General features: G+C 43.4%; 2 protein-coding genes across 2 annotated transcripts in view; one reads left to right on the plus strand and one right to left on the minus strand.

Moving 5' to 3' along the window:
- The first annotated feature begins 28 nt into the window (after positions 1–28).
- syt14b (synaptotagmin XIVb) lies at positions 29–20,886 on the plus strand. Its single transcript, XM_038968049.1, has 14 exons — positions 29–122; positions 2,350–2,400; positions 5,898–6,044; positions 7,681–8,135; positions 8,415–8,706; positions 9,250–9,402; positions 9,507–9,760; positions 12,716–12,886; positions 16,200–16,373; positions 16,470–16,562; positions 19,122–19,299; positions 19,512–19,568; positions 20,477–20,592; positions 20,686–20,886. The coding sequence occupies exons 1-14, from the start codon at positions 29–31 to the stop codon at positions 20,884–20,886; spliced, it is 2,436 nt and encodes an 811-aa protein (XP_038823977.1).
- A 2,210-nt stretch (positions 20,887–23,096) lies between these two features.
- LOC120024042 (exostosin-like 3) overlaps positions 23,097–26,947 on the minus strand; it is a 44,551-nt gene continuing 40,700 nt past the window's right edge. The window contains exon 6 of the mRNA XM_038968142.1: positions 23,097–26,778. Coding sequence (XP_038824070.1) covers positions 26,569–26,778 — 210 coding nt within the window. The 3' untranslated portion in view covers positions 23,097–26,568. The remainder of the gene's footprint in view (positions 26,779–26,947) is intronic.

Raw genomic sequence — 26,947 nt, forward strand, 5'->3', positions numbered from 1 at the left:
GTGTGGTGCTGATGAACAGCGTCAAACAATGTCTCCCTCCCTCAAACACAAGAATAACTTCTCCCGAGTTTTCACCACCTCGCCTTGGACCAGTCCGAAACAGAACATCATGGCGATTGATGGTAAGTACACCTTGCATGGGACATGGCTAGAATGCTTAGTGACAGTACCATTTATTCAGCAAGATAGATGTCTAGTAATGATATAGATGCACATTGCGTTGTCCCGTCAGCTTGGGCTGTAGGCAGCCTACATAGCGAGACGGGATGCTGAAGATAAGACGCAAGAGGCAGGGATGTTGCAGTACCTTCACCGGATGCGCGCGAAGTGGTGTTGAAGTGGTGTTGAAGTGGACGGCGACCAATAACATAAATGTGACTCGGACATTACCTTGTCTTACCTTAGTCGTATGCATGAGGTATCGAAATCTTGATAGGCTACACAAATGCTTCCTTAGAAACAGGAGTAAGTGTTCAAGTGTATTATAGGATAATGGGATGGGAACTTTAGGAGTGGTGCAGTCAGATAAATGCTGTCAAAGGTAGCCTACCTGTCAGTTTGTCTTTTTAAAGCTCTGAAAATGTCTAGATTAAAAACGGCATGCCTGCTTCTGGGCAATACTGCATGTCAAACACATTTATGGGCTACTTGGTCACGTGTACTCGCACGTTGGTTGGTTGCGATCCCATCTCAGCATTGGAAGTGCTGCAGTCACACCTGGCAAATGTGGTGCTGTGAGATGGAAGAGAGAGAGAGAGAGGAGAGACTGTCAGCTGTCAGTTGGTGAATGTGCTGGTCCTTAGCCATTGCTCATCTATACTTTCCTGGTCATTGGTGTAAATACACAAAATGTTTATAAATTACTTAGGCTATTGCTTTTTTTGTAACCTATATCCATTTTTTTAGGAGGCAGGCTTCGGCTCAACAGAAAATTGCGTTGAGAGCAAATAGGAAGCATTTTCTGTAAGCTACAGATATTGCCAGAAGATAGAAAAGCTTTGCCTATTTTCAAGTGCTTTTGGTTTTTACCTGACTTTTTGTGCTAGACGGCTGACGGAAAATATAGAAACGGAGAGCGATAGAAAAAGTAGTCACTACTGGTCATATAGGGCTACTGCCAAAGTAAAAACATCATTCATTTCTAAGCAGTAGCCTGTTTTGCACTCTTTGAGCAACCTCTTGTTTTTTTTCCCTTTTCCTCTGCAAAAAAATGTCAACACGGGAAGGAAAGCTTTAACCAAGCTGTTAGTCAAGTGGCTTAGACTCACAAGACAGAGTAGTGTTGAGGTTGATTTGTGTGAAAGGAGAGAGGTTGCCTCAGTGCCCTGACTGCCCTTGCTGCCTTATTGACCTCAGTGATATATTTCGATTTCCTTCTTCAATGTGGACTTCCCGTGTGTGCTCTGTCTCTGTAAACTCACACTCCATAGGGAGTATAGTACACATTCAGTAGTGAGAGGGTAGTTTGAGGGTCAAGAGTCTGAGCTACTATGCGACTAAGAACCATAGTACACTCTCTCTGTAGCCACTCAGAAAAGTAAGTCCTACACGACATAGTGCCAAGTATGTGTGTGTTGCATGAGTGCATGTGCCTACGTGTGTGTACCTTGCATGTGCGTGCCCGTGTGTGTGTTTGTGTATTTGTGTGTGTGTTTGTCTTTATTGTCTTATGAGTTTGTGAAGGTTGGGATACAGGGTTAAGAACATTGATCTGTTTACAGTGCATTCAGAAAGTATTCATACCCCTTGACTTTTTACCCATTTTGTTACGTTACAGCCTTATTCTAAAATGGATTAAATAAAACATTTTCCTCATAAATCTACACACAATAACCCATAATGAAAAAGCAAAAACAGGTTGTTCAAATTTTTTGCAAATGTATTCAAAATAAAAACAGAAATACCTTATTTACATAAGTATATACTTTATATAATGTAGCAACATGTGGAAAAAGTCAAGGGGTCTGAATATTTCTGAATGCGCTGTATATAAGTATACTCTGTGTTCTCTATTCTATTTTACTTCTCGACGTTTAAATTCAACGGTTTAATGGACAGACACATTTTGTTCCATTTTAAACCCCTATTCAGCTATGATTCCCCACAGATAAGGTATTGAACCCTTTAGTGAATTCCTCCAGTGAAAGAGCTTCTCGTTATGTAATGGGACAGTGCCTTGATAAATCTAATTGAACATACTTAAACACTTGATAACCCCATGAGATTAGTTGGCTCGAGTTAATTAGTGTGACATCTGCCTCAGTAGCCTGAGGAGGAGCCAACATAGGAGCCAGAGCAATTTCTTAACCCCTGACCCCTGACGCTCGTATCCCTTTACTTACCCCTTAGGTGGTGGTGGGAGGAGCTGTGGGGTGCATGAGCTCATCTGTGCCAGACGAGGTAAGATCAGGGGGTTTCCCTGTTTGTCTGTCTGTACTCTACTGTACTCTATGCTTCCTTGACTGTCTGCTTGACTGTACTTGTATCCCCCTAAAAGTAGAGAGATGGCTCTATCAAAGCACTTAGCTATCGGTTTTGCTTGTTTGTAACTTTTGAGTATAGAGGGCTACTCTATTGTTACACACTTCTAGAATATTCTATATCTGTGTATGGCAGTGGAGGCTGGTGGAAGGAGCTATAGGAGGACGGGCTCATTGTAAAGGCTGAAATGGAACGGAGTCAAACGTGGTTTACATATGTTTGATACCGTTCCATAAATTCCATTCCAGCCATTACAATGAGCCTGTCCTCCTATAGCTCCTCCCAACAGCCTCCATTGGTGTGTGAATCAAGTTTTAGACCTCTTCTCCAGAGAAGGCAATAGTATTCATTATTTATTTACCACAGAGGTTTTGTTTCGTATATGGGGGGGGGCAAGGTTTTCAGATTAACCAATTGCGTTTAAGTAAGCATGCCCTACATTTCCTTAGTAACCTCAAACACGCATACAATGGCACTCTGATACTGGGTCCTGAAAAAGGATATTGCCATTGCTACCATGCTCAGCTAGTCGGGTGGCAGGTGGTCTTGCGGTTAGAGCGGTAGGCCAGTCCATGTGCCCTTGAGCAAAGCACTTAACCTTCATTTGCTCCAGGGGTGCTGCTGGACTGCTATGGCTGACCCTGTAAAACAACACATTTCGCTGCACTTATCTGGTGTAGCGAATTATGCAAAGAGGAAATACTAGAATAAATATGGCGGTTTTCTTTTCTTCTCATCAGTATTTCAATGTCATATCGTAGACTCTCTTTTTTTCATTCGAATTTTGTGGACAAACATGGTACACATTTTTGTCAGAGTAACTCGGCTGTTGATGTATATATTCCATTAGTTGAATGTCAAATGTTCATGGTCTTTTACTTTTAATTGGTGTTTTTTTGTTGTGAACAGAATATTGTGTCAGTTATCTGGAAAACAGGTGTAGCCCTGAGGCTTGGGAGTTCAAGTTCACATACTGTACAGCAGAACACGCTCGTTGTTTTCTTTCTCTGATGCTCGGTTCATAGATTGCCCTTGGGGAAACACAACACACACACATACACATGCACGCACATACACGTACTGTACATACGCACACACAAACACAGGCACGCACACACACACACACACCCCTACCCATTCACATCCACCCACATACAGACAGACAGACAGACAGACAGACAGACAGACAGACAGACAGACAGACAGACAGACAGACAGACAGACAGACAGACAGACAGACAGACAGACAGACAGACAGACACTCGGCTGCTTTGGAAACTCATCATACGAGCTCATCCCATCTGTCAGTATGAGATGAATAAGTCCACAGTGTCCATGAATTCCCTCACCATCAGCCTCTATTGCCTTATAACAGTAATCCTTAGTGTGTGCAGAGCGGGACAACAGCATCTCACTACGAGTGCTGATCTAGGATCAGCTCTCCCTGTCCATATAATCATATTCATTCATCTCTAAAAGGCATAACTGATCCTATATCAGCACTCTGAGACTTTGTGAACACAGGCTCGGGTCAGGTTAGCATGGGGCTAGCTAATGGCTAACGCTCTACCAGCGTCTGTCAATGAGAGAGGCATCCAGTTACTGCAGGTCTTTAAATTATTTAGGAGCAGTTGACATGCAAACAGCAGTAGCTTATGAAGTGTCACCACACTCAGGTCAGGGACAGGGACATACAGCACAGGACAGTTAAGCCTGGCTTTTGGACTTCAGGGTCACTTCAGGACCTAATTTGACTCAATTACCAGAATTGTCATCAGTGAGAGAGGATAGGTACTGTAACTGTGTTGGGTGTTGAGAAGAATCAAGGAATTTTTGACCAAACACGAAAGATCACCTCATGGTCTCGAAGCGTTGTTAAAGATTTTGGCTACGTTGGACTCAATATTAGGATAATTACCGATTTTTTTTAATTTTTTTTTACTTATTAGAATGTCCTTTTCTTTGTGTTAGACTCAATAGTTGTATTGGATAACCGGATTACCACTAAGGGGAACAGCACACAACACTGGTGTTTTGACAGAATGGAATAATTCACCATAGCCTAGGCGTGAAGCAATTGAGACACATACACAATCGAAAGCTGCTAGAATGGAGGTGAGCTATGCCCGTGGGTTATTGTTCTCTTATCTCTCCCTCTCTTTCACTCTTCCTGCTGAGCTTTGACTATCAGTTTATCCGTTTTGGGAGGAGGAGGAGACAGGGGAAGCCACTACTTCTTGTCTGTTCTCAGGCTTCAGTGGTCTCTGCCTGTTGCCATGGTGAGAAGAAGAGATAGTCCACGAGAAGTAGTTCCTTCTAAACTCAGCCAGGGTTGGATGAATGGTGGACCTTTTCCCGTGGAGATGTAGTGTGAGCGAGAGCTGTAAGGCCTTCACTCCTCAGGCAATAGACGTTTTCATATTGATGAACGTCCGCCCACGATACTCTGCCAATGACCCTTCATAGTTGCTGAATTATTCTCAGTGTTTCTGAATTGTTCTGTGGTAGTGCATGTGCATATCAGATCGAAATGGAGGCTCTTGTGGACTTTTGGTGTGTTTTCCGAGCTTTTCTGGCAGCTCTGTGTTATTTTTGTAATTGAACGCCCACTCATGCACCTGTGGCTATTCCATGGCCTGTATATATTATCCATTAACTACCCTATTTCCATAACTACAATTCCAACTACAACCCCAAATGAATGGGAACGATAAGCACCATATCATTTCCAGATCTTATTTGGTGCTATACTCTTTCCATTCATTTGGGGTTGAGGCATTTAGATGGATCGACACAATTGATGGCGTGAGACCTGGAATTGTCTTGACGTCTGGCAAACGTACATTTTTGACTGTAATATCCCTTGAAAGCTATTTGTGCCCTGTTTGTCCCTGTGTCTGCTTATCAGTGAAACTCAATGCCTCAGAGGTCTCCGTTGAAAATAACACATCGGCAAGAACAGTGGGATGCTGCTTAGTAACATGAGGTATTGTTGGCCTGCATAAGTGTATGCTGAGCCTTTGAAGTGAAAAATGAATCACGAACTGAACCGTAATGGGGAAGCTATCGGGTTTCTCTACTCATTCACGAACTGAACTGTACCGTAATGGGGAAGCTATCGGGTTTCTCAACTCATTCACGAACTGACCTGTACCGTAATGGGGAAGCTATCGGGTTTCTCAACTCATTCACAAACTGAACTGTACCGTAATGGGGAAGCTATCGGGTTTCTCAACTCATTCACGAACTGACCTGTACCGTAATGGGGAAGCTATCGGGTTTCTCAACTCATTCACTAGGGAGCATTCTCGCATTGTCTCCTTCATTTGTCTCTGTTTGTCTTCTCCCCCTCTTCCTTTATGTCTATGTATGTTTGTCTCCCCTCTCTCTCTCTTTCTCTCTCTCTCTCTACTCAGTGTCTCCTGAGTTGCTAGGGGTCCTGTCCTCCATTGCAGCCTTCATGGGCCTGATGGCTCTCTTTTTTCTTTACCTCAGCAACAAGCTGTCAGTAGAGAGCACAAGCGACCTGTCATGTCTAGACGACTATAGGCCCGACCAGCAAGGTAAACACGTCAAGGTGTATAACATGCAAAGTCTGTAAACAGTTTGTTTATTGTTCAATTGGCCTGAGATAGTTTCTCGGACCAAGATTAAGCCTAGTTCTGGACTGAAAATAATATTTTTCTTGTCCAGGTTTAGGTGTAATCTGGGCCTGGGAAATTGTCTCAAAATTATATAAATAAATCCATATACAGTGCCTTATGAAAGTATTCAGACCCCTTGACTTTTTCCACATTTTGTTACGTTACAGCCTTATTCTAAAATTGATTAAATACATTTTTTCCCTCAGCAATCTACACACAATACCCCCATGATGACAAAGCAAAAACAGGTTTTTAGACATTTTAGCAAATTTATGAAAAAGAAAAAACAGAAATACCTTATTTACCTAAGTATTAAGACCCTTTGCTATGAGACTCAAAATGGAGCTCAGGTGCATCCTGTTTCCATTGATCTACAACTTGATTGGAGTCCACCTGTGGTAAATTCAATTGATTTGGACATGATTTGGAATGGCACACACCTGTCTATATAAGGTCCCACAATTGACAGTGCATGTCAGAGCAAAAAGGAATTGTCCGTAGAGCTCCGAGACAGGATTGTGTCGAGGCACAGATCTGGGGAAGGTTACCAAAAAATGTCTGCAGCATTGAAGATCCCCAACAACACAGTGGCCTCCATCATTCTTAAATGGAAGAAGTTTGGAACCACCAAGACTCTTCCTAGAACTGAGCAATTGGGGGAGAAGAGCCTTGGTCAGAGAGGTGACCAAGAACCCAATGGTCACTCTGACAGAGCTCTAGAGTTCCTCTGTGGCAATGGGAGAACTTTCCAGAAGGAAAACCATCTCTGCAGCACTCCAGCCATCAGGCCTTTCAGGCCAGGCGGAAGCCACTCCTCAGTAAAAGGCACATGACAGCCCGCTTGGAGTTTGCCAAAAGGCATCTAGAGACTCTCAGACGATGAGAAACAAGATTCTCTGGTCTGATTGAACTCTTTGGCCTGAATGCCAAGTGTCATATCTGGTGGGAACCTGGCACCATCCCTACGGTGAAGCATGGTGGTGGTAGCATCATGCTGTGGGGATGTTTTTCAGTGGCAGGGACTGGAAGACTAGTCAGGATCGATGCAAAGATTAACGGAGCAAAGTACAGAGAGATCCTTGATGAAAACCTGCTCCAGAGCGCTCAGAACCTATAGTCACTGCCAAAGGTGCTTCAACAAAGTACTGAGTAAAAGGTCTGAATACTTATGTAAATGTGATATCAGTTTTGTTTTTAAATATACATTTGCAAAACCTGTTTTTGCTTTATAATTTTGGGGTATTGGTGTAGATTGATGAGGAAAAAAATAACGCATCAAAATGTGGAAAAAGTATAGAGGTCTGAACACTTTACGAATGCACTGTATATGATTGTCTGACTAACAACTTAAAACTATCATAATCACTGTTGAGATACATGCTTGTGGGTGAGAATGTTGTGAATAGACATGATCCCTATCCCCAACCACAAATTGTCCTCCTCATACATGTATAAAGTGTAAGTCATGGATTTCAGATAGTAATACCTTTCCCACACACTCTCATGAACCAAATGTCCCTGCCAGAGCATTATGATATAATCTAGAACCCACCAGACAGTGGAGAAGGACAGCAGCCCCAGCCATCAGCGAATCCAACCAACATGGTGTTCTTCAAGAGCTTCGGTCAGAACCTACCATCGGTCAGCATCTCCTCCATCTTGGATTCAGTCAGCAGCAGAGTGGACGACCTAGCCAGCGCTGTCACTGATGCCACCTACAGCGTCAGTGACCAGCTGACCGAGCTCAGCGACCAGGTCATCAAGAAGGTGCAGACAGAGGAGGAGGAGGCTGCAGATGCGGCAGAGGGGGGCCCGGACAGAAAGGAAGAGAAGGCCCAGGAAGGGATGGCCGAGTCAGTGAGGAGCAAAATCAAGCGGCAGGCTTCTGAGGCCTGCTCAAGCCTAACAGACTACAGCTCCAAGCTTAACCAATCCAGTGACTATGGTTTGAAGAACAACCAATCGAGTGAAGTGACCGCAGATGACTATGTTCCAGCCCACTTGGAATGGGTGTGGAAAGACGGAGGCTGGCGAGCCGTAAAACCAGGGGAGAGTTCTGCGGGGGACAAGGAACCAGAAGAAAAAAGGAAGGAGGAGGAGAAGAATAAGGAGGAGAAGGAGAAGAGGAAGGCGGATAAAGAGAAGAAGGAGGAGGAAAGGCTGAAACAGGAGGAGGAGAGGCTGAAACGGGTGGAGGAAAATAAAAATAGTCATGGGGAGACCATCAAGGAAGAGCCTAAAGATATAGAAACCAGCTTGTCACCTAAAGAGAACCACACTACTTGTCAGGACAAAGAGGGCCAGAAAGAGGACAAATCCAATGGGCTCCACCAGAGTGACAACCATAGCGATCCACCACAGTCTCCTTGCCCTGAGGAAGACTCGAGAGCATCCAAAAAGAAAAAGAAGGCGGAAGCTGAAGAGGAGGAGAACGAGGTGAGCCCTGAGGGAGATGGAGAGCAGAACGAGACTGAAGCCGCTATATCTCCCGCTTCTGAGGGAAAGAAGAAAGAGCGTGACAAGAAGAATAAGAAGAGGAAAGGGAAGAAAGAGAGCAAGAAGAAGAAGAGAGGGGATAAAGGTGAGACGGTGTGCTGCTTCCCTCCAAATGTCTCTCTGGATCTCTCCTACTCTCTTCTACCACATTCCATCCCTCTTCTTCACTTCTACTCTTCATGTCTGTCTGTGACGTTAATTAACTGAAGTCATGGGTTCTAAAACTGAAAACAAATCCTATTTTAACAGTCATGGATGGATCAAAATACATCTGTCCGTAGCTGTCATGTTTACACTTTCAGTTCTTTCTCCTCACGGCTTTACCTATTTCTCTCAAATGATTGTTGTAGATGTGATATCACGGACACAGCAGAATAGCTTATCAGTGAGAAATATGATAATTCTCTGACGATCGGCTAAGATCAAGTGTAGTATCCATTCTTATCAGTCTGCTATCTAATACTAATAATCTAACTGGAGAACATGAAATACATACAGGGTCAACAAAAAAATATCCTTACATTTTCTTGTGGGGACACATCCTCTTTGGTCTGTGAGTGGAGATGTGTCTTATGTTGGCTGGTTGTGATGATGTACTATGATCTTGTGTGCGTATCTGTTTGTCCAGACCAGAGCTGCCCAGAACGTGGCTCTGAGGAGGATAGTGAGGAGGACATACCAGGGAGACACTCTGAACCCTCAGCCCAGCACAGAGCCTCAGTCTGGGATAACAGACAGAAACACACCAGCGATCACAGCAGTGAAGCCTCCATTGGACAAAGTGAGAAACTCATTGATGTGACAACATACACGCATGCACACATACACACATCCGAGATGTTTACTAAGTCACAGATGAATCGTATCCATCACTCTGTTCCACAGCCAACAATATCCAGAGGATGAGACGGGGCTCTCCCCTCAACGAGAACCAGCCTCCCCCGTATCAGGACGAGGATAGACCGGTCCCGGTGTCTCTCTCACGGTCGGAGGTAGGGGGCCTGGGGGAGTCGAACCCTGACGGCAATGGTACAAGGCGCTCCAGCAAGGCCAGCGTTGACCAGGACACTGCGAGTTACCTCAACAAGGGCTATGATGAGGATGTACCTAGTGACAGCACTGCCGTCCTGGGACCAGAGGTGAGCTAGGACAAAGACACTCATGTACCAGATGGTGGACTGTTAGCATTTCCCATAGGACACTGTGTCACGCTAGCCAAGCATGCCAACACTACCTGAGCATGCTCACTGGCGTAGCACAAACCCCCACAAGGCGGGGGGGGCAAAAACACATGTCTCTCAGCCTCATGGCAAAATGTGTAGAATAGCAGGAAATTAGCTCAGGGATTCTTGAAAGTCGGGACAATCCTTGTCCGGCAGGGAAACTATATTTTATTTTGTTGCATTATTTGAGCTTAAAATGTACATTTAGGGGAATGTTATAAGGAAAATATTTTTTCAAGAATTTTCTAAATATTTTTGAAATATATACACTACCGTTCAAAAGTTTGGGGTCATTTTGAAATGTCCTTGTTTTTGAAAGAAAAGCACATTTTTTGGTCCATTAAAATAACCTCAAATTTATCAGAAATACAGTGTAGACATTGTTGTTTCAAAAAAAAAATGTATCCCATTTTCTCCCCAATTTTCGTGGTATCCAATCGCTATCTTGTCTCATCGCTACAACTCCCGTACGGGCTCGGGAGAGACGAAGGTTGAAAGCCATGCGTCCTCCGAAGCACAACCCAACCAAGCCGCACTGCTTCTTAACACAGCGCGCCTCCAACCCGGAAGCCAGCCGCACCAATGTGTCGGAGGAAACACCGTGTACCTGGCCCCCTTGGTTAGCGCGCACTGTGCCCGGCCCGCCACAGAAGTCGCTGGAGCGCGATGAGACAAGGATATCCCTACCGGCCAAACCCTCCCTAACCCGGACGACGCTATGCCAATTGTGCGTCGCCCCACGGACCTCCCGGTCGCGGCCGGCTGCGACAGAGCCTGGGCGCGAACCCAGAGACTCTGGTGGCGCAGTTAGCACTGCGATGCAGTGCCCTAGACCACTGCGCCACCCGGGAGGCCCGTGTAGACATTGTTAATGTTGTTAATGACCATTGACTACTGGCCTTTTAGGCAGAGTTGCAAAGAAAAAGCCATATCTCAGACTGGCCAATAAAAAGAAAAGATTAAGATGGGCAAAAGAACACAGACACTGGACAGAGGAACTCTGCCTAGAAGGTCAGCATCCCGGAGTCGCCTCTTCACTGTTGACGTTGAGACTGGTGTTTTACGGGTACTATTTAATGAAGCTGCCAGTTGAGGACTTGTGAGGCGTCTGTTTCGCAATTTAGACACTGATGTACTTTGTCCTCTTGCTCAGTTGTGCACCGGGGCCTCCCACTCCTCTTTCTATTCTGGTTAGAGCCAGTTTGCGCTGTTCTGTTCTGTGAGTAGTACACAGCGTTGTACGAGATCTTCAGTTTCTTGGCAATTTCTCAGAACGAGAATAGACTGACGAGTTTCAGAAGAAAGCGCTTTGTTTCTGGCCATTTTGAGCCTGTAATCGAATCCACAAATGCTGATGCTCCAGATACTTAACTAGTCTAAAGAAGGCCAGTTTCATTGCTTCTTTAATCAGAACAACAGTTTTCAGCTGTGCTAGCATATTTGCAAAAGGGTTTTCTAATGATCAATTAGCCTTTTAAAATTATAAACTTGGATTAGCTAACACAATGTGCCATTGGAACACAGGAGTGATGGTTGCTGATTATGGGCCTCTGTACACCTCTGTAGATATTCCATTAAAAATCAGCCGTTTCCAGCTACAATAGTCATCTACAACATTAACAGTGTCTACACTGTATATCTGATCAATTGTATGGGATTTTAATGGACAAAAAATGTGCTTTTCTTTCAAAAACAAGGACATTTCTAAGTGACCCCAAACTTTTCAATGGTAGTGTGTATATGTATGTATATATGTATGTATGTATATATGTGTGTATGTATATATGTGTGTATGTATATATATATACACATATGTGTGTATGTATATATATATATATATATATATATATATATATTACTGTATATACACACATATATAAATGGCAATAATGAACATTAACTGTAAAATTATATTTTGTAGTTTCTTACAATAGCCCTCTGTGACTTTAAAAAATATTTATCTCAAAACTATGATTCATAAAAGATGTGCCTGGAGATTTGGTCAGATTTGTAAAAAATCCGGAAAGAGCAGGATCAGCTATACCATAAGGACCCCTTATTCATGTCCTCATTAAAGTGTTTGTATTGAACTTTTATTTGTAGAGGCAAAAATATGTCTGTTTTGAGAATCTGTTGTCAACTCCGTGAGTGGCTTGTCAACTACGTCACTGATGGCTAACCCCTCAATATCCTGAAAATATATTTCAATCGCTGTTCTACAGCATATGCTTAAACAATGGAAGCATTTGCTGTGCTAGACCTGTTTGCTTAATAAATGTTTTTTTATGTTTTAAATCTAGAAAAAGATGCCAAAATGCAAAGAAATGTGCCCTAGTGCATTTAATAGTGCTATAAAACAAAACAAAAAGGAGTTTGGAGATTTGTATGACATATTTGATCAAGGCCTTTAAACACTTGTTGGTGAAATGCCTTTTATGGTGTCTGACGGAGTTGACAGAAATCCATATAGTTGCATTTTATGAGAAATAACATGGTGTGAAAGCTAATACTTTGATCTATCAAAATATGTATTTCACATTTTGTTAATATTAAGACAAATATTTGTGGGAGATTATCCCGGCTTTCCAGAATCCCTGAGCTTGCTCGTACCTTGTGGTTTTATGCATTAAAATGAATCTTATCATCCTCTCTCTCTCTTCTTTCCCTCTCTCGCTCTAACACCCTCCCCCCTCTCCCACAAGATGGTTCACCATCCCATCTGCCCTTCACCCCGTGCTCTAAGGGACTATATCTACCCTCACTCTGTGATGTCATAGATGAGGACTGACTAACAGATTCATGCATTAAAATGCATATTTTCATTATCTCTCTCTCTCTCTCCCTCCCTCACCCCTTCCCCCTCACTCACAGGATGGTTCACCCTCCCAGCTCCCCGGTGGCTATGAGCCCGAGCCACTGGCTAAGTACGGCACGCTGGACGTGGCCTTCGAGTATGACTCGGGCAAGCAACACCTCGCCGTCACTGTCACTGCGGCAACCGACATCCCCGTGCTCAAACAGACAGGCAACATCGCGTGGCAGGTGAAAAAACCTTACTGCTGTACTTGTCTTACTTGCTCTCACACGTAAACATATTTTCTTACTAGCACTGATTTTGCTAATAGCGTTTATTTCCCAAGAAAGTTTTACTTGCAATGATTGTGATATGTGATTGTACCTACTACCTTAGTTGCCAGCACTGACTTCAAGTCACCCTGGATGAGAGCATCTGCTTCAGCTTAAGTTACGGTGAATTATACAAAAAGAGAAATAATATATTATAAGACATTATGAAGGCTCATGCATGCCTACCGCAAGCTATAAAGCATTATACCAAACTCTCCTCCTGAAGATCTACCACCTGTATGTTTTTACTCCAACCTTCATTTGAACACCTTATTCTACTTGTTAGCTGTTCACCAAGACCTAACTAGCTGAATCAGGTATGTTAGGTGAGGTTTGGACTGGAAACCTGCCGGACGATAGATCTCCAGGAAGAGGTTTGGGCAGCTCTGCTTTAAGTAAAGTGCTACCTACAGTGCATTCGGAAAGTATTCAGACACCTGGATTTTCCCTCCACATTTTGTTACGTTACAGCCTTATTTTAAAATGTATTCAATAAGAACATTTCCTCATCAATCTACACACAATAGCCCATAATGACCAAGCAAAAACAGGTTTTTAGAAAATGTTGCGAATTTATATAAAAAAACAAACAGAAATACCTTATTTACATAAGTATTCAGACCTTTTGCTATGAGACTCAAAATTAAGCAAATGCTGCATCCTGTTTCCATTGCTCATCCTTGAGATGTTTCTACAACTTGACTGGAGTCCACCTGAGGTAAATTCAATTGATTGGAAATTATTTGGAAAGGCACACACCTGTTTATATAAGGTCCCACAGTTCACAGTGCATGTCAGAGCAAAAACCAAGCCATCAGGTCAAAGGAATTGTCCGTAGAGCTCCGAGACAGGATTGTGTCGAGGCACAGATCTGGGGAAGGTGCCAAAAGATTTCTGCAGCATTGAAGATCCCCAAGAACATAGTGGCCTTCAACATTCTTAAATGCAAGAAGTTTGGAGCCACCAAGACTCTTCCTAGAGCTGGCTACCTGGCCAAACTGAGCAATCAGGGGAGAAGGGCCTTGGTCTAGGAGGTGACCAAGAACCCGATGGTCACTCTGATAGAGCTCCAGAGTTTCTCTGTGGAGATGGGAGAACCTTCCAGAAGGACAACTATCTCCGCAGAACTCCACCAATCAGGCCTTTATGGTAAAGTGGCCAGATATAAACCACTCCTCAGTAAAAGGCACATGACAGCCTGCTTGGAGTTTGCCAAAAGGCACCTAAAGACTCTCAGACTATGAGAAAGAAGATTCTCTGGTCTGATGAAACCAAGATTGAACTCTTTGGCCTGAATGCCAAGCTTCACATCTGGAGGAAACCTGGCACCATCCCTACGGTGAAGCATGGGGGTGGCAGCATCATGCTGTGGGGATGTTTTTCAGTGGCAGGGACAGGGAGACTAGTCAGGATCGAGGAAAAGATGAACGGAGCAAAGTACAGAGAGATCCTTGATGAAAACCTGCTCCAGAACACTGTCGTGTCTGTGACTATCATTAATGTGAAGACTGTTATTTTATCAAATCAATTCTCTATGTGTAATTATTATTATTATGTGATTAAAGTACTCATGTATACTTTAATTAACTAAGAAGTCGGGGCACCAAGGATTTTTTTTTATAGTGTCTTTATTTCCCGAATCGACTCTTTCAGATATTTTCATATCTTATCAAAACAGTCACTTATTAATGAATTGTACCTCATCAGTTCTCATTACTGAACGTCGCAATCCCTTGGATATCTGCACGAACCCTAGCAAAAATTATGAATCAGCGATATACAAATTGGCTTATTTATTTATTTATTAACTAACTAATCAAATCACAGAAAATCATGAAAACACACACAATTAGTTCATACATGGGGTATTGCATGATACAAAGAAAAAGTCCCTAGCGGACAAAACCGATATGACGGCTTGGTAGACAAAGGAAAGGGGGTCTGGACCACTCAATAGCGTGAAACTCATAGCTGATAACTACACTCATAGAAATTGCTAATACTTTACATGAACGACCACTCATTGGGGGAAAAAAAATGCAATTTACATATTTACGAGCGTATGTCTTGTTGTCTCTCTCTGTGGTCGCCGGTCCATCTGCTGGAGAGAGTTGACAGAAAAGTCTCTGGTTGTGTTCCCCAGAACTGTCTGTCGTAGTTGTTATAATGGATACTTCAGAGTCCCATTCGGAAATCTTAGAATCAGATGCGTTTACCAGACTAAAGTATTTAAACAGTTGCAGTTTGAATAATTATTCTTTAGTTTTTAGATTTCTTTGCCATTTCAACGTGGGAATGATCTCCACGTTCTCTGTTCTTGTCCTCTGGTAAAGTTGTAGTTTAAACCACTTCACACACCAGCGTCACCAGGCATGTTTTGGTCTTAGGAATTCAACCGTTTGCAACCTTAGCTTACACCGTGGTTTGCGTGGTCTGCTGTGAATTGTGCCACGGGGGCTTTTATTCTTGAGTAGAAAAGGGCCGTCTCATCATGTTTGTGCCCACCTGGGCATGGCTACTGACTGCATAAGTTACCATAAAACAACCAATTCTCATTTAGAATACTATATCACATTGTTATCTTTCCAAAAGTATTCTTATACTTATTCATCCATCTTATACAACATTCAGAAGTAAACCTGACGGGGGGCCACGATATACACCCAAAAGACCACGTCGTGACAGCACTCAGGACCTCAGACTGGGGCGAAGGTTCACCTTCCAACAGGACAACGACCCTAAGCACACAGCCAAGACAACGCAGGAGTGGCTTCGGGACAAGTCTCTGAATGTCCTTTAGTGGCCCAGCCAGAGCCTGGACTTGAACCCGATCGAACATCTCTGGAGAGACCTGAAAATAGCTGTGCAGCAACGCTTCCCATCCAACCTGACAGCTTGAGAGGATCTGCAGTAAAGAATGGGAGAAACTCCCCAAATTCAGGTGTGCCAAGCTTGTAGCGTCATACTCAAGGCTGTAATTGCTGCCAAAGGTGATTCAACAAGTACTGAGTGAAGGGTCTGAATACTTATGTAAATGTGATAAGTTATTTTTCTTTTTATACATTTGCAAAAATTTCTAAAAACCAGTTTTTGCTTTGTCATTATGAGGTATTGTGTGTAGATTGATGAGGGGGAAATAACAATCTAATCTATTTTAGAATACGGCAAGAACGTAACAATGTGTAAAAAGTCAAGGGGTCTGAATACTTTCCGAATGCACTGTATGTAGGTACACCTGGTATTACTGCCCACTAAGAAGCAGCGGGCCAAGACCGGGGTGCAGAGGGGGCCGTGCCCAGTGTTCACAGAGACCTTCCGCTTCTCCCGGGTGGAGCAGGAGGCACTGGCGGACCACGCCGTCCGGTTCCGCCTCTACAGCATCAGGAGGATGAAGAAGGAGAAGGTTTGGGGGAAAAAAACAAACATGTATGCAATAATTGTTGTAAGTCACTTTGGATAAAAGCATCTGCTAAATGGCATATATTATTATTTATGTTAGGTGTTGGGCGAGAAGGTTTTCTATTTGACTAAACTCAACCTGCAGGGCAAGATGGCGCTGCCCGTTACGCTGGAGCCTGGCACTGCACTAATGGTGAGTGACTGTGAAGATAGGGGTAAAAAGGTGTGTGTGTGTGTGTTTGTTTTACTATACTTGTGAGGACCAGAAAAGAGAATTCGGACAAGTGAGGACATTTGGCCGGTCCTAAAAAGGAAAAGGATTAGGTTTAGGAGTTAGGGTTAGGTTAGGTTTAGGGAAAATAGGATTTTGAATGGGCCTCAATTGTTGGTCCGCAATTTAGTGTAGTAATACACAACTGTGTGTCTGTGTGTGTGGTAGGGGTCTGTTTGTGCAGTTTCTTGCCAATAAGAAGTAACCTGATTTGTATGATGTCCACTTAGATAAATGATCTTGGCATTAGCATTTTTCCTATTTTGTTGCCTTACCACCTGGAATTAAAATAGATTTTTTTTGGGGGGGGGGGGAGATTGTATCATTTGATTTACATAACATGCCTACCACTTTGAAGATGCAAAATATTTTTTTATTGTGAAACAAACAAGAAATAAGACAACAAATCTGAAAACTTGAGCGTGCATAACTATTCACCCCCCCCCAAAGTGAATACTTTGTAGAGCCACCTTTTGCAGCAATTACAGCTGTAAGTCTCTTGGGGTATGTCTCTATAAGCTTGGCACATCTAGCCACTGGGATTTCTGCCCATTCTTCAAGGCAAAACTGCTCCAGCTCCTTCAAGTTGGATGGGTTCTCAATTGGATTGAGGTCTGTGCTTTGACTAGGCCATTCCAAGACATTTAAATGTTTCCCCTTAAACTACTCGAGTGTTGCTTTAGCAGTATTCATAGGGTCATTGTCCTGCTGGAAGGTGAACCTCCGTCACAGTCTCAAATCTCTGGAAGACTAAAACAGGTTTCCCTCAAGGATTTCCCTGTATTTAGCGCCAACCATCATTCCTTCAATTCTGGCCAGTTTCCCAGTCCCTGACGATGAAAAACATCCCCACAGCATGATGCTGCCACCACCATGCTTCACTGTGGGGATGATGAGAGGTGTTGGGTTTGCGCCAGACAGCGTTTTCCTTGATGGCCAAAAAGCTCAATTTTAGTCTCATCTGACCAGAGTACCTTCTTCCATATGTTTGGGGAGTCTCCCACATGCCTTTTGGCGAACACCAAACGTGTTTCCTTATTTTTTTCTTTAAGCAATTGCTTTTTTCTGGCCACTCTTCCGTAAAGCCCAGCTCTGTGGAGTGTACGGCTTAAAGTGGTCCTATGGACAGATACTCCAATCTCCGTTGTGGAGCTTTGCAGCTCCTTCAGGGTTATCTTTGGTCTCTTTGTTGCCTCTCTGATTAATGCCCTCCTTGCCTGGTTCGTAAGTTTTGGTGGGCGGCCCTCTCTTGGCAGGTTTGTTGTGGTGTCATATTCTTTCCATTTTTTAATAATGGATTTAATGGTGCTCAGTGGGATGTTCAAAGTTTCTGATATTTTTTATAACCCAACCTGAGTCTGTACTTCTCCACAACTGTGTCCCTGACCTGTTTGGAGAACTCCTTGGTCTTCATGGTGCTGCTTGCTTGGTGCTGCCCCTTGCTTAGTATATATATATATATTCACTGAGATCATGTGACACTTAGATTACACACAGGTGGACTTTATTTAACTAATTATGTGACTTCTGAAGGTAATTGGTTGCACCAGAGCTTATTTAGGGGCTTCATAGCACCACTTTTCATTATTTTCATTTTTTAGATTTTTTTTTCACTTCACCACTTTTGACTATTTTGTGTATGTCCATTACATGAAATCCAGATAAAAATCAATTTAAATTACAGGTTGTAATGCAACAAAATAGGAAAAACGCCAAAGGGGATGAATACTTTTGCAAGGCACTGTTTAATGGTAAACAGTAACTCGTAGACTAACCTCGTCCCCAGCTTCCAATTGCTGGCGCATGGAGCCTGGTGACAGTGTGGGACTGTTTGGGACTTAGTGGGTGCGGCCCCCATTGATTTTGTTAGTTACACTCACTCAGATATCATATTAAAACATGTCTGCAAACATTTCTCTCCACACTATGGTAAAATGTGTAGAATTGCATGAAATTAGTTCTAAAATTACTAAATCTTCTCTTCGCTCCATAGCAAAATGTGTAGAATTGCAGCAAACGTTATTTAAAATGGCATCATTTTCTCCACACCCCATAGCAAAATGTGTAGAATTGCAGGAAATTAACTCTAAAACGTTTTTTTCCTCTCCTCTGTTAAGAGGGGGGCTGCTAAAATGTTTTGCTCGCAAAGCTAAGGCCAGCTCTGACTGCAGGTGTGGGTATGGATGTGGGTACACCGACCGGCGAGCCACTGCGACTTCTCATGTTGAGTTTCGATTTGTTTGTTGCTCCCACCCATCAAAGTTTCCCATCTATACACTCGATGGTGATGTACTGAGAGATCAGCCAATTAAAACCAGCGGTTGTTTTGTGCTCTCCTGTTGCGCTTGAAAACCAGACGAGAGCCGGCTGCTTTAGACAAAGCATAGTCTCACCCAATCCAAGCCATTCAGTTGCATTGTACTGATTCTTACCTGCCTCTAACTCTGCATGTGGTGTCTGTCCTCTCCTTTCTCCCTACAGGGCTGTGGGTCGTTGGTGAGTGTGTCCCGTAGTGCAGGGGCTCTGTCCTACCGTTCCAACGGGGACTCCACACCAGAAATTCTACTGGGCCTCATCTACAACGCCACCACTGGTAGGCTCTCTGCAGAGGTCATCCAGGGCAGTCACTTCAAAAACACAGCCTCAGACAAACCTCCCAGTGAGTGGACAAATAACATGTCTATTTTCTGTTGTGTCTTTGATAATGTTATGCAGTAGTTGGGTAGCTTAGCATTCAAATCCATAGAACTGAATTCCTGTTCTTATTCCTATTTCTGTGTGTCTACCAGCTATTTACTTCATCAGTCTTCATACAGCCTGATCTCTCTTCTTTCCTCCCTCCGTTGTGGCCCTCTGTGTGGTGTCCCCCAGGTGGTCTGTTTTGTTGTATGAAACAGTTCATAGGGGGACAACTTTACATCATGAGAGGTGAGCCCTCTGTTATCAATCCATGTACCTCTATACCAGAGTCACTGTCTGTTCCTCTCTGGGTCTACTGATAATGTTGGCATATTGGGAAAGGAAAGGGGGATACCTAATCAGTTGTACAACTGAAATGTGTCTTCCGCATTAAACCCAATCCCTCTACATATTGTATCGTGAAAAAGAACCCCAAAAAATGGCTGGTATCAAAAAGCCATTTGTATTCGATTGTGGGTCAACACAATATATTAAATTTTTTAAACAATCGCTTTTACGAGAGACCTGGCCAAAATAGTAGCACACAACGTTGCAGACGCATTTTCAACATAAACCAGTTTAAAAACATGAATTTACACATTGAACAACAAGATGTATTGGGAAAGCGTGGTGCAACTAGGGGTCAAAACATTGACAGGCCTGCCCCCCCACACTTTATTTTCCATCTTAGTGTTTAACTTAGCTTTAAACTCATTTAAAGGGACAGGCTCCTGTAATTTCAGGACCCTTTGAAGTTCGTTTCAGGCAGAAGGGGCAGAGAACTGGAAAGCTTTTTACCATAGCTCTGTACGGCCTTAGGCACAATCAACAAAACATAGTCAGGTGAGCACAGGCAATAGTTTATTTGTCTGCTGGACAATGTAGTTACACAAGTAAAATGGTAGCTGGTTATATATACACTCTCGCAGAGGGCACAGTGATGAGTGAGGGCTTTGGAGTTAGTAACAAACTTCAGTGCCCCATGGTACAGGGGCATACATATACAAGATATCACCAGAATCAATTACAGGCACGAAATAATGGAATTACAATAGACTATACATGACTTGAAGATCTTCTTCCGCAATACGCCATTTTCTATTATTCTCCACTAGATGGCAGCCTCTCACCATCTTCCTTCTCCCTCCCTTCCCCAGACACCTATGTGAAGCTGACCATGCTCGACTCCAAGGGCTTGGAGATGTCCAAGTGCAAGACGTCAGTTTGCCGCGGCCAGCCCAACCCCACTTACAAGGAGACCTTTGTCTTCCAGGTGAGAGAGAGGGGGGGGAAGAGATATGATGAAGGAATACATTTTACATACATGGACCCTGTTAAACAGCCCACCCCATCTCTCGTCTTCCAGGTGGCCCTCTTCCAGCTGTCCGAGGTCTCGCTGGTGGTGTCCGTGTACAGCCGGAGGAGCAGCATGAAGGCCAGGGAGAGGGTGGGCTGGGTGTCCCTGGGGCTCAACAGCACCGGAGAGGAGCAGCAGGCCCACTGGAGCCAGATGAAGGAGGCCGGGGGACAGCAGGTGTGCCACTGGCACGCGCTCTTGGAATCTTGAACAGGTCTTAATGAGAATCACAAGATATCATCTCGATGACATAGGAGAATTATTATAGGGTATCTTGATCTCGGTGTTGAAAGGGGATTGGTTCCTTGACCTTCCGTCAGAGATGGAGACGAGGAACCATCTACCAATGCTATGCATATGAACCTGGAATGGGATGTGTGTGAGGGTGCAGCGCTATGAGAGGTGGATTCCACATGGAGTCTCTGTTCATTAAGTGCTGCTTTAAATACCCTTTCATATGTAAAACAGCCACGTTCTAAGCAATGACTTCCTGCTCCTGTCATGATCAATGGGGACTGATCTTTTAATACAACAGCTGATAGACCTCAGTTATGAACAGATCCTGAAATAGACGAAACTGCTACTGAAATGAACACAGCTGGTCCGGAAATGGACCAGTCAGTCTCAGATTGAGGCCAATTTTGTGTCATTAATTTCCCATATTCTGGTCCATAATAATATTTTTGCATGTAATTGTTTACAGAAGATGATCAAAATACGACCATACATATCTCGTACAATGGACCATTTTCATCCTGAACCGAGGACCAAAGAGTGTGTGGAAGAACAACGACCAAAACAAGCCAGCCCCCTCACATTCTTCTGGAGTTGTACTGGCCATAGAAATAGAATTACAAGAAAGGGAAAAGCCCCTCAGACCACTGCAATTTAAATGATACAATCATGGATTCACTCAATATGGCCGACATGGTAATTCTATTTCTAATAGTACTGACTTCAAATAACACCAGCGTCAGTCATTTCTCAACTGATGCTCTCAGCCATTGGTAACAGGTATGATGCAAAGGAAGACTGTTAAAGCCAGCTGGGCCTGTAACCTGCTGCAACAACTATGCTACCGAGCTATGCTTATTTTTACACTGTTACATTCACATGACATTATGCAACATCCATTTGACTGATTTGTAATTTTTTGTTTAATATTTGGAGTTTCTTTTTACAGCTGTTTCATCTCCCGTTATAATACCGTGTATTTTCGTGTGTGCATGTGTTCAAGAACACAAAATACATCTTCAGAGTGGCCTTGCATCATCTGAATCACATTTAGCATCATTTGAGAATAGAAAAACTGTATTTGTTTTGTGGCTCACTGAATCAAACAACTCTGGAGCCTATACCATCCTTATAAAAGACCCATCACCTTTCATGCATTACATATTCAAAGCCTTGACCTTTTCCACATTTTGTGTTACAGCCTGAATTTCAAATGGATTAAATAGATTTTTTTTGTCACTGGCCTACACACAATACCCCATAATGTCAGTGGAAATTGAAAAAAAATATATAATTAAAAATGACTGAAATATCTTGAGTCAATAAGTACTCAATCTCTTTGTTATGGTAAGCCTAAATAACTTCAGGAGTAAATTTGTGCTTAACAAGTTCCATGTACTCACTGTGTGTGCAATAAGTGTTAAACATCTTTTTTGAATGACTACCTCATCTCCGTACCCCACACATAAATATAATTGTAAGGTCCCTTGCAAAGAAGAGCACCTTTTTGTAGATGGGTAAAAAAAACAATCATTGAATATCCCTTTGAGCATGGTGAAGTTATTAATTACACTTTGGATGGTGTATCAATACACCCAGTCACTACAAAGATACAGGCGTACATCCTAATTCAGTTGCCTGAGAGGAAGGAAGCAGGATTCCACACAGTGTGTCATGCAGGCCTGGACACAAGGTCTATTTCACATTTCACTGTGAAACATGTTTGATGGCTGCCATCGAGAAGCAGAGGTGAACACTAGAGTCTCGTACTAGCACCACACCCCGGCTTTACTGTAACAAGAACCCCCTCCTTCGCTCTCCTGGCTGGAGATGAGGGGAGTATTCTCTCATCTCTCCCTCTTGTGATGTTAGTGGCTCAGTGTTTAGTTCAGGCTTGCTGCCCGACGCCCCACACCCATTGTGTCAGGGTTTCTACAGTGTGCAGCCACACCTCGCAGCATGGAGTCATGGGGAGATGAGTGACATATTGCCTTGAGATCCACAGTATGCTGACTGAAGTAAATCCCAGAGTCTAACTTCCAGTATCATTGATTAAGCTGAACATGCTCATAGTGGCTAATAACGTGTGAGAATAGAGAACGTCAGGAAATGTGTGCCTACTTTTTCATTTCTGCGGTGAAAGGAGACAGGGAGTTGGACGACAAAAGAACAACACGAGTCAGAGACACGCTTTAAACTAACGTCGAGATTTTAATTCCATGTCTGGCCTTCAACAGTTTGTTTTACCCTGTCATCAGTGGTCAGTCTGGTACAGGGCAGGCAGCAGTAGTTGCAGTTGTCTGGGAGCCTAGCCCAGGGACCTATTCATTGGGGCACACTAGCAAACAGCTTTAAAGCGTTTTTTTGTTGTTTTCAACAGATTTTTTTTTTTAAAGTACTGGACCAACACCAGGTAGGGACTTCCTGTTTCAGTCTGTTTGGTGCCTAATGAACAAGACCCAGGGCTGGGCGTGTTGGGGGAAACAGTCCCATGAGCGCATAGTTTCAGAACACTTAAACAGCTAGCTAGAGGAATGATTGGTGTTTTTTTCTGGCCCTCTTTCTTCATCTGTTGACACTAGAAAAACCAGCTGTGTCATTGTCCGCCGAGGGGGAAAACTGGGAGGGGAGAGGTGGGACTTCCAAAGCACTGCATGAGACGTCACCCGAGTCGACCCCCTCCCTGCCCCAGGAAATGTTAGGAGTGTGTCTGTCAGCCAGGTAATTATGCAGACAGCATCTGGAGCTCAAACTCAAGCCACTGGTATGTGTGAGTGCACATTATTGCAAATGGACTGACTGAGTCAGTCAAAAACAGGTTTGAGCACATACCCAGACTGTAGTGGTCTCCAAGATTTGATCTCAGATCAGTTTTGCTTTTCACCTCTTAAAAAGGTTCAAGTTAGGATTGGCGCAGGCTAGAGATGATCCCTAGATCTGTGTTTTAGGGCGAGTTTTAAGTCGAGCTGTCAATGCCACCTGCTGGTTCTCGTTAGTGTCTTATTGAGGCCCCCCCACTGTGCACACATACACTGGTTGAATCAACATTGTTTCCACGTCATTTCAATGAAAGGACTTTGAACCAATGTGGAAGTGGGGCAGTGATGCGTGGTCAGTCAGGTGAGGAGGTTCCGTTGACCAAGATCACGTTTCATTTTATTGCAGTCATCATTTCTATTCACAAAGTTAACCCCTTCAGAAGCAAGCCTTAGTATACCCATTTTATATATTCAATTCAATAAATATACAGACATTATGGGGACGATAATGTGGAGTCCCATAGTTTGAACTTCCCAGAATCAAATAGATTCCTATTGCTGATCAACAGTATCGTCACATCTCCTGAATCATCTCAAATAAAGGATATAGTGTTACAGAATAGATCAAGTCAAATCAATGGAATGAAGCCAGAAAAGGTCAAAGTACGTTAATTAATAAGGGCTGTATAGGCACTGCCATTTCAATAGATGAGGGGGGAGTCAACTTTTCTTTCTTTTTTTTTTTTAGGAGGGGGGAGTGCGGGGATACTGTCTAAAAGGGGTGAGGGGGCAAGGGTGTACCAGACCGCATCCTATTAACAAGCGTTCACACTTTGCAAAACATTGTGCTGTTTTTCAGCAGTTACAAATCGTACCTATTTGGCAAAGAAAACATTCATTGAGCATCAATCGTTACAAAATGAAACTTGAGGGACCTGACGTGGAGACGCTGTACAGAGAAGCAGCTCATTTTGGAGGTTAATACTGAATGGAACTGTGATGATGATGAGGGATAGAAACACCAAAATATCTTCTGTCGAAATAAGCTTGTTTTTCAGTTCCTTGCACTAAGGTCTGATATATTTTTAGACTTGTGTTTCCCACAAGTGCCCAATTGAAACCATTATTAAATGTTCCAGGGTGAAGTCTTCCCCTTGGTATAGATCTGGGATCAGCTTCTCCTCCCCCAATCCTAACCTTAAAAAGGTCCAATGCAGCCATTTTTATCTCAATATCAAATCACTTCTGGGTAACAATTAAGTACCTTACTGTGATTCTTTTTGGCCATTTTAATTGAAAACAAAACAAAAATAGCTTCTTAGCAAAGAGCAGTGGTCTGAGCTGTTATTGGCAGAGAGGTCTGAAAGTCTTATTTACCGCCTGGTAATGTCACCAGGCACGCCAAAACTCCCTCCCACCAAAACAGGCTGAACTGTCTGTCTTTTCAAATAGCTCTTACACTAAAAAAAGGCGTCATAATTTTCACAATTTCACAGTATTATTCCAACCTCACAGTGTGGAAATACATGATAAAACACAAAAATCCACGGTTTTGACTGCACTGGGCCTTTAACCATTGGTGGGGGAAATGCAAAACTGACCCAATATCAGAATCTAGGGGCAAGGTCACCCTCCTCCATTACTGAACACTTCATTAGAGGACTATATAGGAACGACTACTCCGTCATTTAACGCCGACCATTGATAGGTAGCCTAATACCACCAAGATCCAAAAAGTCACAAAAAGCCGTGTAAACGCTCAGTGCCGGCAGGTGACAACCATTCTGAAAACAACAGGGCCTACTAAGTGTTTCGGTCCAGCTTAAAACCATTGTAGTCTGCTGTAGCCTTAACAAACGTGTTAGGTAATTGCTTTCCCATTTTCCTATGAATATTTGAGTGATTTTTTTCAGGGGGGTAATTGTATAGAACTTGCGGCCTAATGGTCCTGTTCTTACTCTCCATCTTAAGTCATTGAGAGGCAGAGTGACAAACGGGACCCTGTCTGGAGTTAGCTTACGTCGGCCCATAGAAACAAAATCTACTCTGAGAATGCCATGGTCTGAGGGGCTTTGCCCATTCTCGTAATTCTATTTCTACGGGTCTGCCAACGACAAGAGGGTCTGGTGACTGATAATCCCACGTCGAGATTGAGATTTACAAAATTAAACACCACGTAAAAAAACAAAAAAACAAGATGACTGAAAAAAAATACTTCTGCGACCATCAGTGCCTCTCTTGCGGTTTTATATACAAGAGTAGAGTATATAAATGTAAAATGAGTAAAAAAAATAAAATAAAGAAATGAGTGCAATGACAAACCGTATATGCCTTTGCCCCTTTGTTTCTCTCCCAAAAGGTTACATGTCTAGCTAGCGATTCCAGAGCTCAGGGCCCACTGCGACAGTCCACTGTCTCTCAGTCTCTCTCTCCCTGTGTCAGTTTAAAACCAGTCGTTTACATTGTCAGTTTGAGTTTGGCTCTGAGAGTCAAGTTAAGTCGTTGGGTAGGCAGTGTTACCACCCTCTTGCCCATAAAAAGTGGCGCAAAAAATTGAATCTGTAGTGGTTGCTGATAAAACACACAGACGACACGAGGACAGAAAAAAAATATGAAAAGGCTTTTTGATTGGCAGCGGCCCTTCTCTGCTTCCAGCCTATCAGGGGTTCCAGTAAAGGTGTGGGGGGGCAGGTCTGAGGGGGTTCAGCCAATTAACTGGAGAGGGTTGTTATTGTCCATCCTAGATCCAATTCTTGGGTGTAGGCCCTCACCCCCAAACCTCCATCCATCTCAGAACCAGCCCTCTCTGCTCCCTCTTCCGCCTTTCTTCCGTTTTGCCCGAGTTCCTCATTCTCTTGCTCCGTTCTGCCCAACTTCCTTAGCTGAGCCTAGCCCTGGGCTAGATGAACTTGAAGCACTTAGTCTTGTCGTGGGGCAGACGTGTCTTGAAGAGCACAGAGTCCACGCGGAACTGTGTGTAGAGTAAGGGCATGTAGCCGTACACCTTGACAAAGAAGTTGATGCACTTATGGCGCTCGTGGAAGTGAGAGTCGTCGTGCGACAGGGCCTGCGGGCAGCCGGGGCAGCGGAAGGTCCAACGAGACGTCACCTAAGAGGGAGGAAATGGAAAGGGTGTGTCTGATCACAATGCTACAACCATTTTGATTGCTTTGTCGATACCATGAACATGTGGTCGTAAAATATGGCAGTGTGTGCCAATGAATACTGGCACAGAATACTTGCACAGAATTGAATACTGCGACATATTACAGTGCATA

The sequence above is a fragment of the Salvelinus namaycush genome, chromosome 29 (assembly GCF_016432855.1).
Source record: "Salvelinus namaycush isolate Seneca chromosome 29, SaNama_1.0, whole genome shotgun sequence".
Classification (NCBI taxonomy): Eukaryota; Metazoa; Chordata; class Actinopteri; order Salmoniformes; family Salmonidae; genus Salvelinus; species Salvelinus namaycush.